This window comes from Rhipicephalus sanguineus, chromosome 11 (genome assembly GCF_013339695.2).
Source record: "Rhipicephalus sanguineus isolate Rsan-2018 chromosome 11, BIME_Rsan_1.4, whole genome shotgun sequence".
Taxonomy (NCBI): domain Eukaryota; kingdom Metazoa; phylum Arthropoda; class Arachnida; order Ixodida; family Ixodidae; genus Rhipicephalus; species Rhipicephalus sanguineus.
Genome location: NC_051186.1, coordinates 122,512,316 through 122,528,453, shown reverse-complemented (window position 1 = coordinate 122,528,453; position 16,138 = coordinate 122,512,316). Strand labels below are relative to the sequence as shown.

Below are 16,138 nucleotides of genomic sequence, written 5' to 3'. Positions count from 1 at the left end.
CTAGGGCGTCAAGGCATACCGCTTCGTGGACATAGAGACGATGGCTCGATTCTCGACAACTCACCAGAGGCTTCACCAGTCGCTAACGAGGGAAACTTTCGTGAACTATTGCGCTTTCGGGTCTCCAGTGGTGACAAGGAACTCGAGAGGCATCTCGCCAATGCGTCATCTCGGGCAACATATATAAGCAAGACAACCCAGAATGAACTAATCACGTGCTGTGCGGAAGAAGTGCTTTCTATGATAATTCAACAGGTACAAGAATCCGGCATGTACAGTGTTATGTTTGATGAAACTACTGACGTTGCTCATATGTCACAATTGTGTCTTGTTCTGCGATATGTCCACAACAACGTCATTCGAGAAAACTTTGTACAGTTCGTAGACATTCGTAGTGATATTGGTAGCACGGCTGTTGGCTCTGGCATAAGTGAGCCCGTTGTGACAGGAATAACGCTCGGGCAACAAGTTATTAAGGCACTGAAGGCATTAGGAGTTGATCTCGAAAAGTGCGTTGGTATAGGTACCGATGGCTGCAGCGTCATGGTCTCTCAGATTTGTGGCGCTGTATCTGAAATTAAACGCTCGGCACCCAATGCTGTGCACTGTCCTTGCTTCAACCACGCACTAAACTTGTCGCTGTCAAAATCATCAAGGCTACAGTCCATTAGAAATGCTGTTGGTGTTATGAAAGAGGTGATTTCTTTTTTTACAGCGTCACCGAAACGAAATATTGTTTTGAAAACCATCCTTGGTGGTCAACTGAAAGGTCTTTGCGAAACGAGATGGATTGAGAGGCACGACGGCGTTATGAGATTTCGTGATTCGCTTGGGAGCGTGGCCAAGGCTTTGGAGAGCATCTCCACTTGGACTGAAATGCACAGTTCGGCGAAAGCTAAAACGCTCCTTGCCGCCATAAAAGACGGCGAATTCCTGGTTACTATTATCTGCTTGGCCGACATGCTGGCCCATACGCTTCCGCTCAGTCGTCTCTTCCAGAGACAGTGTATTGACGTCCGAACGGCCAAGAACGCATTGGTGGACACCATGGCTGTTCTTGATAAGCGAAGAGTGGACTCTGCCGAAACATTTTCGCAACTCTACAAGGACGCCGTCGTCCTGGCAGATGAACTGGAAACAGAGATTCGGTCGCCACGCATTACTAAAAGACAGACGTACAGATGCAATGCCCCTATGCCTGATGTAGAGAGCTACTATAGGACGGCAGTCTACGCTCCATTACTGGACAATGTGTTGACTGACTTAAAATCGCGATTCACTGTTGAGGCGGAAAGTGCCTACGAACTTTTTCTTTTTGTGCCGTCCCAAAGTCATGCCACAAAAGAGGACGACAAAAAGTATCTCGCAAACATTTCTCGGCGCTATTCCGCTTTCATGGGCACAAATGTGTCAACGACAGCAAAGATGGCTGAAGCTGAGCTAGGTTTATGGCGACAGAAATGGATGCGCGAGGCCGAAGACGGAAGGGAAGTTCCCACTACCGCTGCGGGAGCACTGGACACGTGCGACAGGGAAATCTTTCCTTTAATTCACACATTTCTTCAGATACTGGCCACTCTACCCGTAAGTGTGGCCAGTGCCGAAAGGTCTTTTTCTGCTTTACGACGTCTGAAGACGTGGATGCGCTCTCAAATGGGTGAAGAGCGTTTGACTGGGCTGGCATTATTACATGCTCATAGGGACATTACCACTGACACGAGTAAAGTGATTGAGCGGTTCGCAACCAAATGTAGCGGACAGCGGAGGTTAGAGCTTGTGATTTAACCAGCCTCCATAGTTTGAGTCTTTACAAGCTTAATTGCCGAAGATGCCAACCCCGCATGCTTTTCTAACAAACCTGTGAACCTTTTTATCACGAATATACACATTCATTCGTGTGTAAATATCGTTTTTCTGCTGCACATGTTTCTTTCCGACTTTTGTTTTGTTGGTTAAGATTGCCGCCTTTTCTTATGCTACAGGGGTCGTAGCTGTCCTTGAAACCCTTGAAAACCCTGGAATTTTGAAATAGCACTTTTAAGGCCTTGAAAACTCTTAAATTCTTGTAGGTCCCTAAATGTCCTTGAATTTTGTCAATACACTTTTGTTGAGCCAATTTTTAGCAATTGCATTTTGGATAGTTCTGTGCCAATAATCGAGCTCATATTACACGGTTCCAATTCGCTATGACATTAATTTAGAATTTGAAAGTATTTAAAAAGAACGAACAGACATATTCTAACACATGTAACCCGCTTTAAAGATGGTTTCACTGCAACACGGGACTGCTGTGCCGAAAAAACCACCTTGTCAGGGGAAATCCGTCCCAGCGCGAAGCCACACTTCTGCACTTCAGTCATTCCTTTTATTATCGTCTTATATTGCTTACGTATGAGAAATTTTAAAACTTAAATTATTTTTCCACATATAGTTTGCATCCTACTACAATTCAAATCCCGCTACTATATGAAATCACTACAAAATTATTCGACACTAATTGCCATTCACTTTGAGCCTAGAAAGTTATGTTTGCACGAGCCTACTTTTGATCAGAGGGTTGACGAGGATTTTATTTTGTGGCAGTAGAGAGTGAAGGGAGCCCGACCCCTTTGCATATGTGTGTGTGTGTGGGCATATATGCTCAACAGGTGAACGTGTTCATCGCCTAGTTGGTACTTGCTATATGTGACATAATTGCCCCTAAAATGTCACAAAATAAGTTGCAAGTGCTGCCCATGTTGTCATGTTTGTGTTTTTTCCTGCGTTTTTGTGTTATATTAGCGGCGATTATGTCTTATATACATATAAGTTGAAAAAATTTTAAGGCTGGCAATGCACATTTTGTGTATGTGTCATGTGCACACGCGCTCACGCAATACATCCATATTGTGAGGTGAATCAGTTTAAGCAACTTAGCAGAAGAACACTGAAACCCGTGGAAAACAGTGTAAAAAATATGAGCGAAAAAGGAACGGTGAGAATTCCTTTAGTTAGCTATTAATTGTGAAAATGTTCCTACTTTGGCTTGTGTGCAATGAAGGATGTGCTTCATGCTGTAAAAGCTGGTGTTTCCTTTTTCTACGATCTCAACAAGTGTTGCTTGAAGTCCTTGAAAATTCTTCGTTAGGTGCTTGAAAGTCCTTAAAAACCCTTGAATTGTTTTCTTCAAAGTTGCCATCAACCCTGTATAATGCAGTTATGTTTACTTTTAGTAAACATTATTGTAGTTGTTTTGTATCACTCTAGATACCTCATTGTACTTCTTGTGTATGACTCATGAATGATGAGTGTCGCTCTACTTTCCTATGTACAAAGCTCGGTGAGACTTCGTGTAAACGTACAAATCGCCGCTCTATGCTGGTTAATGCTGCTTGCGTGATTTGCATTCTCTCTTGTGTTCATATTTGTCGCCGATATTACTCAGATTCCTGCGTAAACTTTTAGGTTTTTGTGATATTACAAGATTTGACCATGCCCACCATGTCAATAAATTGTTTTCAAAACTGCACGTGGTTTTCTACGAGATATTATTTTAGATAATGAAATGGCACTGAGCAATGCAACTGAGAACAAAAATAATGAGCATTTGGTTACTAACGTGAAGTTTTAAAGTTGGGCAACGCCCCCCCCCCCCCCCCCCCCCCCCCCCCCCCAACAACCAACCGCCCCCCCCAAAGCAAGCGCCTGGATCCGCCCCTGTGTGGAGTTGCAGTTGTGCACGAGTCTACAGTGAACACGTGGCCTTTTCGAATTGGAATTTTTCAGAGTTCTGCCGTAATAGTGGAGCTGCATGCGTTTGATGATTGAAATGCAGCCCTTGCTCGTTTTGCTCTTTCCTTCGCTACACTCCGTTTGTTGGCTCGTCTCTCCACTTAACCGAGTGTTTCTCCTCATTGTGCAAGGAGGATAAGCAGGGAATTTACATAACCACAGGCCAACAAACAGGTTCTTTCTGCTGTTGACATGACCAGATTCTACTGGTGATGTCACGATTAACTCTTGGCCCGGAGAGGAGCATGGGGCTGTTTTTTTATTTGGTGGCACACTCGTGGCCACGTTTGGCACTACTGATGATGTTGGCACTCTGAACTCGATGTGGCCTTTTACTTGAAATTAAAAAAAAAATATATGCGAGGTGGTTAGGGCCATGGACTAGGTAACAGGCCAAGACATTCGTTCATTTTTTTTACTTTCGTTAAAGTACGGCATGACTCAAATAAAAAAGAAAAGCGGATTACACATCTAACATTCTCGCAAAGATGTTTAGGAGAGTGGGTTGGAGGTTTCGTGGCAGAAAGGTAGCAAGCTAGGCTTTGAAGCACATTGTATTACCAAGGAATTGAAAGGGTGAACGTTATATGACACACATTTAGGCATTTTATATATTAAGGCAAATGCTTTATGTTGCTATGTTGGTGCTCCGGTCCATGAGACTTGCACAAGAGTTTGTGAGACGTTGCGAGACCTAAAGAGCTTGCAAAGTTCTCACAAGGTCTCGCAAGGCTCCATTCTAAAACCCACATGACCTTCTCCAAGCAGCACGTCACATCATGACATTATAATGACGGAACTTTTTATCAGCAAAAATGAACTGCAATATGTTCGAGGGAAGCCAGAGACGTAATGTAGCAAGTTTCAGGAAATTTTATTGAGCCAGTGTAGCCAAAAAGGTGTAAAAAAGACATTGAAGTGTGTTGTACTGCTATTTGTTTGATGAGGCTTCAGTGCAAAACTAAACATGGAACTTTGACCCTCGTTTTCTCTTTCAATTGTGCGTTTACAATGCTGGAATTTACAACAGTACAGTTGTGAAAGGATACCTTGTCAGTCTGAACTGGTTTTCTGTTTTACCTCAGCATCCCTTTTTGTGTCCAGAGCATCTGGATATTGCAGATGAGATCTCTGGAATCCCACAAGGTGGGGGAAGGGTTATTAAAGGAATAATTAACAACCACTCTTTTGTAGCTCAAAGACAAGGCCCTGGAACACATTGCTCAATCGTTAGAGCGACCGCCACAGAAAGGCGTTGGTCCTGGGTTCAACCCCCAGACCGAGACGAATTTTCCTTCTACTAGAACCTTTCTTTTCTGAGAGAGTCGTATGGATTTCCTTGTGGCTTCATGCTACAAACGGGTGGTTATGTATTAATTCTTTCATAGCATATGGATGCATCACTAAAACAGGCCTGTGAGGAAATTACGGCTACTTTCATGCAAGAGTCGACATCTGTCTTTTTATTCTCTCCACTACTGATGCAGTGACGCTGCCCATCGAGTGCACCCAATGGCTGGTCAGGGTGCGAACCTTGGCTTTGGTGACGCCCAGGAACTGGCTCAGCTCTTGGTTGAGTCTGTGTATAATGGAGAGCCAATAGGTAAGTTGCCGACATTGCAGCGATGAAGACTGGCGCGTGTGTGCTTTGACCACATTACCAGATTTTCTCGCATATTTTTTTTTAGTGTGATATAGACTTGCCCTTAAGGCATAATACTTTGTGTGTATTTGCATATTAAATGTGCGCCGTAATACTGTTGCTTTGTATGAAGTGAAGAAGTGTATTGCGGAATCTTTTATCATGTATCCAGCGGTCATTGCTGGTCGTGTCACATACTGAATGCCATAGTAAATGGAAGCGTTCCAATTCTAACCCCTTGACGTGTCCATATAACATGGTATGCATCGCACAAACTTTCGCACAAATACGGTATCTATTTCTCTCTTGGTGGCAGAGCTCGTGTCCTCAGTTCCTGAGTGCAGTGTGTACCGTTGTATCACTGGACAAAGCTTTCCGTGTGCCTGCCTTTTGTTCTTTTTTTTTCGTTCTTTATATACTTGTTTTGAGAATTCAGTGTTTGGTGAGGGCATAAAAAAAAAAGATGTGGATGTATAAAGGGATAACTCTGTGTAGTATTCCGCATTTTTGTTTTTGTATGACCATATTTTTTTCCTCGAATTTTCCAAAAGCAGCTGAAAGATAAAAAGCCACCTGACAAGCTCAAGCAGTCCGGCTTGTAAACATGTTCTAGTTCACGTTCTCACATTGCCAAGAATGGTTGTAAGCTTTAAAATATCGTTGAACCCACAAAAAATTGAATGTCTGGAAAGTACGGCAGAATTGATTTATATTGATAATTTGATGCATACCTCATTCCTGTCCATGTCTTTTACGTGCAACATTGCACATACCAATAGCACGTCAACAGGCCCTAGTGGCAACCTTAGTCGATGCATGCAAGTAGATTTCTCATTACACTCAAACCTCGTTATAACGAACACGGATATAACGAATTATCGGTTATAACGAAGTAAATGAATAATAGTCTTGTCATAGCTACAGTGTTACAAATAAACGTTTATAACGAATTTTCGGATATAACGAAGTTATTTTTGTGGCAGATGCAACTTTGTTATAATGAGGTTCGAGTGTATATACTTTTACCATATCTGTATTTGTTGTTTTGCAGAACACACCCAAACGTTCATAGAGGCTCTGCAAGAAACTTATTGGGAATTTTTACGCATTATTCGTCACTGTGATTATGCATTGTCTTAATTACAATTTGTGTTTGTCAAGCGATCGATTATGCAAGTCACGGTGGATTTTCATGGACAAGCAGAGCAAAATCAAATGGTGTCATGTTTTATTATTACTTACCATTATCATAATTTATCATGAGGGCTATATATTTTGCATGGCTTGAGTTGTGCAGAGAACACTACCGCTTTCAGTTGGGCTGTTCGCTGCAGCCTGCACAGCACACGCCACCTTTAATCAACACAATAAATTTAAGAATAACAGCTCACCACATTGGCCACCTGCATGTTGGTCCTAACCATCTACTTTACCAAATGGGGGCCAATATAACATAGTACTTCATCACGGTAATGATAATAGTACTTGCTTACCGGCAGGGCCGCAACTTGCCAGCAGATGCAAAAGTTTTAGACCACGAATTGGGCCCTGTTTGTAAGCGTGCACTGTTATTGCTATTTCTGAGATTGCCGTGTGAGTCGCAGTTGTGGTTGTTCTTGCAGTGAGCTTCGACACGCTCTTACGGTACGAGACGTTGCGCCAGCGGCACACGGTGCCCTTCTTGTTGGCCATTGAGGCTTTGGTTGGGCTGTACCGTTTCAACCTGCTGCCTGTGGTGGCTGCCCGCAGCCTGGGACTGCAGCTCATCGACTCCTGGGTCGGTCTCAAGGTGCGTGCATTGCTAGTCTCGTTTACCCCTCCACTTGTTAAGACTTGCCCTAGTGCATGTGCAAAGCTCATGTGAAGGTAGCACTTCAGTGGTACTCGGCTGTCTGGTCTAAATTTTCTATGATATTGAAGTGTTCTGTAATTGTCCATAACTGCATTCCGCTGCAAAATTGAATGTTATCTTTTTCATAATGAACGTATTCATTCATTAATCCACGCAGTGCAACTGACCACTTGTCTTCATATTTAACATTTCCTATGGAGTAAGAATGTGCCAAGTAGTTTGGAATTTGGGGGTAGGAGGGACACATTCTTGCTATAAAGCAAAGGATGTCAGTTTTTAATTTTATTCTCTACTAAAAGATGAACCTGCTGAAGTACTTAAATTAGGGGTGTGCAAATATTCGAAATTTCAAATATTTTTCGAATAGTGTTTGCCATTCGATTTGATTCGCACTGGAATTTTACTATTCGAACTATTCGAACTTCCCAAAAACAAATACAGTCAACATCAGACTGAAAGTGACCCCTTAAGATTTTCAATATGCTTCACCTCATTACACTCTCGTATAGCGGCATAGCTGCTTTTCAAGCTCCATTACGGTCGAACTTTGCCAAGACACTGTCAACGTCCGATTGGAAGTGGTCCCTAGATTTTTAATATGCTTCACCTCATGACACCGCGATATTGCAGGAAAGCTGCCTTTCAAGCTCCGTTACGCCCGAACTTTGCCAGAGAACGTCCGATTGGAAGTCGTCCCTAGGTTTTCAATATGCTTCACCTCATTACACCCCGGTATTGCGGCAAAGCTGCCTTTCAAGCTCTGCTACGGTCGCAAATGTATTAAAGGGACCGACAACTGATTTTTTTCGACCCAGCTTTTTACGGTGCGACAGGAAGCTTACCCTTCATAGCGTTTGTAGCTGCAGTGGTTTATCCTAAAAGCACGTAGTTATTTTATAAGCAGTATTTTTCGATCTGAAAGGCTCCAAACACGCATGAAGGCTTGCTCCAGCAACGCTGAGAATTGATAGCAATGCCGCTAGCCCTTGTGAAAGCTGTCGTTGTTCTGCTTTCGCAGGAGTTACTGTAGCTATGCTTAACCACTTTTATTTTGAGCTTTCCAGCCATTTTTGAAAATAGCAAGCTGTTACAATGAGATGATGTGGCTTTATACACCTTCTCGGTATTTGTACAGCGTTGTGCGCACCTGCGACCAAGGTTGCCTGCGTCTGTGTCATGGATGGCTTTTCGCAGCATGGGATCATTACGCCAAGCGAAGGCAGCGCCACTTTGTTGCATACAACTAACGCAGGCTTATATGTACATTTTTATGGAGCAATATCTTTTAATATAAAGAAATGAACAATATTTCAGTACTAACAGAAAAGTCATTGAACGCATACACCATCAATGGTCACGTGACCGGCTTCATCGGACCGTTTATGATTTTGCCACCAGAGGCGCCAAATGTCATTTTTCGCGACTTTCAATCAAGAAATAAAAATATAAATCCGCCTCTCACGAGATAAACAGGGTTGGTTTGAGTCAATGCGATGGACAATCTTTCCATCAGTGCACTCATCTCATTTCATGTTTTGGGCAGTTGACGGTCCTTTTAACTCAAGAAAACGCTGCTTCCAACATGGACATGAAAGATGTGGCGGAGGTGGGGGCTCAGTTAATGCTGTTTTGGACCTGAAATTTGGGCAAGAAGTCCGAAAAATCGGAAGCCGAAGCTTCTTAGTCTCGAAAGTTTCATATGTTTTTATATATCGACGTCTATGAGGCAGATTTGGAACTGCGGACTTGAAGGGAGCACACCCTTGTCCGCCACATCAGTTGGGCTTCCACAGAATTTGAAAGAGGGGGAGAGGCTGAGGAAATGGCATCTTTGCCTATCACGTGTAAAGTGTTGTCGGCAACACTTTGGTTGCACCAAATCATGTACATAAATAGAATCCAGCGTCTACATTGCCTCATTCTTGATAAGACAGCTATGAAACACCAGCCCGCCAGTGCTTCATCAACATAGCGAAAAGAAACACTTTCATGTTGCTATCTCACGAGAATATGCTTAGGAATCCCCTCTAACATTCTTTTCTGCAATTTCGATTCGAAGTATTCGAAAAATATTCAAGAAATATTCGAGAAATATTCGAAAAATGTTCGATTCGATTCGCACTCACACTTCAATATTCGAATTCGCTTCGCACCCAAAATTTTGCTATTCGCACAGCTCTACTTAAAATCGATCTAATAATCGGTCATAATCTTCCCACGAGTATAGAGTGTCTGTCTGTAAATTAATGAGACTGGGTCTAGTAAAAAGAATTTATTGATCTAATCGGTACATATTATTGAAATTCTTCAATATAATTTCTTTGGGTGTCGATACACCAAGTACAATGCAGTCCCCACGCTGCAAGAGATCCCTGAAAGTCGGCTTCCATGACCTCTATCAGAGAATCAGTGACAGCCCATTGGTTGGTGGGAACACCGTCCAAATGATGACTTTTCAGGCTTCTCTTGAGCTTTGGGAGCAGGAATAAATCTTCTGGGCTCGCATCAGGGCTGATGCAGTCCTGACACAGCCCTGATGTGAGCCCAGCAGATGAGATCTTACTTTCAAGATAAGGTCTTGCATTATTTCATTGGCCAGGCAATGGAGACATTTCAACGTTTGACTGCTTGTGATGCTCGATTCTGTTGTCCAGTATATGAAGAATTAATATCCGACCTTTTCTTCCAGGAAAGGATAGTTGATCGTGCATCATATTGAGTGAGGTTGCAAGCAGTCTGCCTGCATAGGCATTTTGTACAGGTGAGTGCTATGCACATTTCTTTGTTTTTGTTGGAGGGAAACTGCTCAGGTGTATCTTCATCAGTAGCTTCGTAAGTAGGATTAATTGGTGCGATCTCGATCTTCAAATAAGCATCCTAGAGAGAACCTGTGGGGGCAAACTCTGTAATCTAGTTGTTGTCACCTGCAGTTCTTCAACGTGCAGCGAGAACAGACTAACTTGCAACTTTTTCACTACTCTCGTCAGTGTGCAAAGTCAAGTGCCAAAACACCAATTGAGCTGAACCTCCAAGTGACCAACTCCCAGATTTAGTGAAACCTGCATCGCAGCAAACTTTGTTTTTATTACCTGATCTGAGTTCCAGTGAGCACCATTTATTTATTTCCCTTTTGTTATTGAGCGAAGCAAGCTTCATCCATAGTTTTAAGTTTAATGAAAGACTTGTTCATCACATTCATATTATACTTGTAGACTTTGTGACAAGGAAAACAAAAAGAGAAGCACCACCCAACAGTCAACTCATTTCTATGCACCATTTTGGGCGAGACTATCACTGACAGTCTACTGGAATACCAACTATCAAGCAAAGTGCACAACACACCACTTTGTCGTCGTATGTACCAGCATGAAAAATCATGCTGGGCACATCACATTTATGCTCCCAAATGCATCACTTGACTCCTGGGAACACATATAGTACTTCGACATAGTTAAATTTGTGATCTGACAAAGTTTCTTGTAAGTACTATGAGTCAGTTACAGTTAGGTTCAATTTGTTTACTGTAAGAGCCATGCATATTAATTAGCAATTTGTTTCATAAACTACAGTGCCTCCTGTGCATCTGCACCTTGTGCTTCAACCAGGAATTTGAAAAAAGCAGAAGCTCGTGGGAACATGGGAGCTTCAAGAGATGAAAAATTCGTGAACACACAGTGTCACTGGAGCCGACTTTTCGACAAGCAGACTTGTCTTCTTGAAGGCTGCATCCTTGAAGTTGCAGTTGCTGTTGCAGTCCTCAAGGCTGCAACCTTGAAGATGCAGTTGCAGACAAGTCCGCTTGTCGAAACCTCGGCTCCAGCGACAAGGAATTTGCACGCTTGTAAATTTGTCAAGGCTGCTCGAATATGAGCTAACTTTTTCTCACATAGGGCATATGGGAAATACTATATTGCAGAGCAGGTAAACACTGTGTGTTTCCACTGCAATTACAAGACAAAATTATGACAATATGCACTGACTTATTGATCTGCCTTTCTGTTTCTTTCAGAATGATCACATATGAGAACCTATGGGTAAATATCTTTCACAAACGGTGAAGTGTTAATTAAAGAATGGCGAATTACTGATTATTGTGGTGCTTATTTTCTTGTCATTCTTTAGATTTGCCACAGTTATTATTTAGAGCATATTTAGAGCAGACTCTTGCCAGTACAATTGCAGCCAGTGCAAATTTCAGGGTGGTTCATGAAGTAAGCTTTTGTGGCCCTGGTTCTGTTGAGATTATCTAGATGGCCTTTTTTTGTACCATTGAAAATTAGTATACATAACTGTAAGCTACAACTACCTGCTCAGCTGCAAAAACATATTATGCACCCTGCCATCATGTAACAGGTATGACTGTAATTAATTTCCAGGTGCTTAATTCGATCATCGTTAGCACTAAGACTGGTCTAGAAAATAAACATAACGAAATTTCGTGTGTGTCCTTGTTGATTAAAGCATTAAATTGCCTAAACAAACGTACTATCTCCTCTTTGAGAGCCCACATTATATTAAAAATAGCGTACACACAGATTAATGGTCGGCTAACTCAGTGATGCTACTGGCTTAGGCCACTTTGGAGCAGCTTTTGGAGCAGGCAAAATTGCGTTTTGGAGCAGCAAAACTAGCTTTTGGAGCAGGTGCTCTGCCTTCAACAATTCATTCTGAGCCGAAGAATTCTAAAAAAAGTAATAAACATCGACCACAGCAGCGTCGACATCCGAGCCAACAGCACTCAAGCCGCGGGCAAATGAGTTGTGCACTTTGTGCAAGCAGCACTCTCCTACATCCATGATGTCAGGGTATGCTTCCTGCATCTTTTTTCTGAAGCTTTTCATTGCATTAGGGCCATCCGTAGAAAAGCAAATGACATTTTTCTGCGGCAGGTCCATCATTGCTCTCCGCACTTCACTAGCCAAAATTTCCGAAGTCGCAGAGCCCAGTCGGAAAGACTGTAGGTGTTCCACAACTCGCTGCATTTTGTTGGAGAAATGCCTAACTACAACATCGAGTTGTTGGCACCTCTGTTCAGGAAGAGGGGTCTCGTCAATGCTAACAGAAAAAACCACATCCGGCTTGTTCAGCTCGTCAAACACAAGTTTCCTGAAATACGGCCCGAGGCCATCACTAACTATGTAGGATGCCTTGAACCTCTTACAACTAAGCTGCTTCGCTGTTTCAAAATCTCCAAATAACTTGGGAAACAAGGCAGTTGCTGTGTCGGCCCACGAGTATGGGATGCCCTTGAGAGTCATGCCAAACACAAACAGAGTTTCTGCGTTTGTCACGCGGTCACACTGCAAAACGTTCCATGGACTGCCGAATTCCAAAGTCGGCTGGATCGTTTTCGGCCGCTGCAGACCACCTGAAGCGTCTCAATGACGACCGGTAGCATCAATGTGCCGTTTCATGGCTGCATGTCGCTTGACTGCTGCTACGCTATGTTGCCTACAGTTGATGCTTTGATTACAAAAAAAAAAAACAAAACGCAGTTCCTTCATCCGCTTGACAACACCATATTGATACAGTATAACCTCATTACAACAGACCTTCATAGTGAAGAGGATTTTGGTCTGTTGTAAAGGGAGTATGTAAAATCCAAGTACTGTTACAACAGACTTTCATGTAAACACTGAATGGGTCTGTTATAACCGGAGAGAATTACGAGTCACAAACATGGTCTTATTTTTAACGGGGGACCAAAAAAGAATGCGATTTTTGGAAAATCGCATTTTCAGTTTCTGTAGCCCATTTCTATCTGATTCCAAAATATCTTCAATGAAAACTACGTAGAAGTGCTATGAAAAATTTGTTTTGCGTCTGCTGACTTGGCGAAAATTGCGGAAATATAAAAGAAAGCGTTTTTCAAAATTATAGCTCGGCAACGGCGCAACTGGGCGCCACCATTTTGGGCTCGTCGTAAAGAGCATTTCTCCGCGTTCAAGTTCTCTATTTCAGCTGGCTCTTCCATTCAGTAACAAGCGTACGAAAAACACGTTTTGGCTGCTTCTGCGGTATTACCGCAGAAGCAGCCAAGACGTGTTAATGCTCGCTTCGGGATCATCGTCTGCTGCTTGTGCGTCGCGAGGTTGTGGCTGTCGAAAATTGCGCTATTTAGTGACGCGTTCGCACTCGTTCTGCGTTTATGGGTCAATGATAATTTGGAACGCTTTAGTTGGGCAGCTGCAAGCGGAAGCTCAATCATCTGATTACGATAGCGCACCGCACTCGTCGCGAACATCGCAGACGTGCGACTAATAGCGTTGACTCGTTGGACCTGCTGTTCGACGTGGTTCTTATCAGCACTTCGAAGCTTATGACGAAGACCACCGCGGGACAACTCCTTGTACTCGCAATTGAGCATGATGTACTTTGAAACATCGGGCACCGCGGCCACGCACATCGCAACCGAGCTTTCTACTAGATGTCGTGGTTAGGCCTAACTCCGTTCACGGTGCCGATGTACGAGCCAAATCCGAACTCTGTGGGCAAGAAAATCGCGCTAGCGGACATGCGAAAGCGAAGAAGCCGTAATGTCCTTCGTCTCAAGCAACGAATCGCATTGCCCGCTGGGTCCTCAGAACCGCGGATGGGCATTTTGCGCATCGGCAGCGGACCCCCCAGCCAAGCTCGCCGCGCAGCGACCGCGAGGAGAAGCGGTGGCAGCGGCTCGCAATTTCGCGTGTCAGCGTTCCAAACATAACACCAAGCACGCTGCGCGCCGTTTTTTTTTTTTTTTTTTTTTTGTCGCTACAGCTAGGCATAGCTGATCATTGACAGACCGGGGATCGGCGGCCTTCGTTCTTAAATCGGTACGTCGATATCCGCGGTGAGCTGCTCCCGTCCCGAAAGTATGCTAAGCGATGTTTGAAGTCGGAAGTTAATGACTGTGGTAGAAAAGTCCGCTCTAAAGGAGTCCTGACCACCTTGCTGGCCTGAAATTTCAGTCAATTATATCCGAATGTCCGTTGTACCAGAATCCGTTGTAAACGAAGCTCAATCAATGGGACTAATACGGAGGTCGGTATAACACCGCAGATTGGTATGTAATATCCGAATGTCTGTTGTAAACAGATCTGTTGTAACGAGGTTATACTGTATTTTGTCTCCATTTTCATCACTCTCATGGAGAACGTCCGCGTACAGCGCGATGTCGCTCTCGATGGGGGAACCTCATGTAGTTAGTTTCATTTCTGAAAGTCAGAGTACACCCCTTTGGAGCAGGCTTGGCGCAGAATCAGTGGCGCACCGACGGGGGGGGGGTTTGGGGGCTGTAACCCCCCCCTGAGGCCGACCTGACCCCCCCCCCCCCTCTTAACTGCTTCACGGTCATTGTCACCGAGAATCCAGCGTACACGTTCACGGGCCTTTCAGACGTTGTTATTTCAATTCAAGAGGTGGTCTGAGGTCGATTTTCTCTCATTTACTCCAGAAATACGTTGTATTCACCCATCTACTCCTAAACTGAAAGAGCGCAAACCGCGTGCTCTGTGGCTCTGCGTTCACTTCCAGTGAAGCGGCTTTGGACGAAAGAAAAGATGCTTTCACGGGGCGTCAGTTTGACCCCTCTTCTTTTCTTGCCCCCTCTGATTATTGCAATAGAGCAAGGAGATATTTCGGAATATTCGAAACAAGCTATTGTTTTTTTTATTTGTTTGATTCTCGGGGGAAGTCTAAAAGGGGCTGTGTACAATGACAATGCGCCGCGTGACTTGACCACAGACGTCGGTGCACAGTGCATGTGACATGAAAAATATTACGTATAGCAGCTCATCCAGCTGTGTACGCAGTGCTACATACATGTTTGTCCAGAACAAGAGTTCGCAGTGTTGTTTATCGTTTGTAACGTTATTATCCGGTTTACACGGGCAAATCTAATGCACTTACCTGCGCACATGCAAATTATACCTGGTTCACTGGGACGCTTCTAATGTAATTAGAGATTAAGATATCAAGTGCCTAAATACCATTAAATTGTCGGTGTCACAAGGCTTGATTTAATGGCACTAATGGCGCGACGACGAAATTGCGCAATAAATATATGTTGGTTTTGTCTTGAATGTGCAACGTCTTTCAAATTCTACGTCATAAAACTCATTTTATAGAAATAACAAGCGCTTTCATCTACATTCAATGCCTTACTCGCTATGGAAACGAAACTCGCTTAAGCGTGATGAACATTTCCTGTTGCGATGCCGATGGCATTCTCATTACTTTTTCTTAAATCCTTGATATTATAGTCAACACGAATTGTGTCCGTCACGGAGCACCTTTGTTTTCCTTTAAATAGTCAATAATGTACGCTCTCTTTGCCGACAAACATTCATTTTTCATCATATAGATGGGCTCTACAAAACCACGCCCTCTGAATGAAGCTTTTTCATCTAGCGGTCGTGACAAAACACAAAATGAAAATGAAGGCACTCATTCAACGGCAAGCTCTAAAGTATATAGCCACGTGTCACCGCTAAAATGCTCTTTATATTCACGTTCTTACCAATTAGCGCCACTTTTTACGTGCAGACGAGCTCTAACGTAATTCTAATTGGCAGGACCGAACCAAGGTAACTATCGATCCTCCAAAACGAAAAAAAAAGGGAGAAAAGCATTTGAAGCACTTGGGCCCTTCCAGAGACATATGGTGCGAATCTTCTTTTTCTGCCTTATCACAATGCATTAATTTTGCTAAATATGCAAACTTTCTCATAAACGTTTCACTATTTGGAACCCTGTGCCCATGTCTGTCGCCATGGCAAATATAACAATGGAACACATCGAGGAACAAGCCCTTAATTCATTGCAGCCGCAGTCAAAAATCTTTCACAGATACGTCTCAATGACTGTCATTCGAGCGTCAAGAGGTCATAAGT

The 16,138-nt window shown here is 43.4% G+C and overlaps 1 protein-coding gene across 1 annotated transcript in view; it reads left to right on the top strand.

Moving 5' to 3' along the window:
• LOC119373545 (ubiquinone biosynthesis monooxygenase COQ6, mitochondrial) overlaps positions 1–11,385 on the top strand; it is a 54,704-nt gene extending 43,319 nt beyond the window's left edge. Inside the window, exons 11-14 of the mRNA XM_037643598.2 lie at positions 5,259–5,374; positions 7,036–7,202; positions 9,955–10,026; positions 11,275–11,385. Coding sequence (XP_037499526.1) covers positions 5,259–5,374; positions 7,036–7,202; positions 9,955–9,984 — 313 coding nt within the window. The 3' untranslated portion in view covers positions 9,985–10,026; positions 11,275–11,385. The remainder of the gene's footprint in view (positions 1–5,258; positions 5,375–7,035; positions 7,203–9,954; positions 10,027–11,274) is intronic.
• The last annotated feature ends 4,753 nt before the right edge of the window (positions 11,386–16,138 follow it).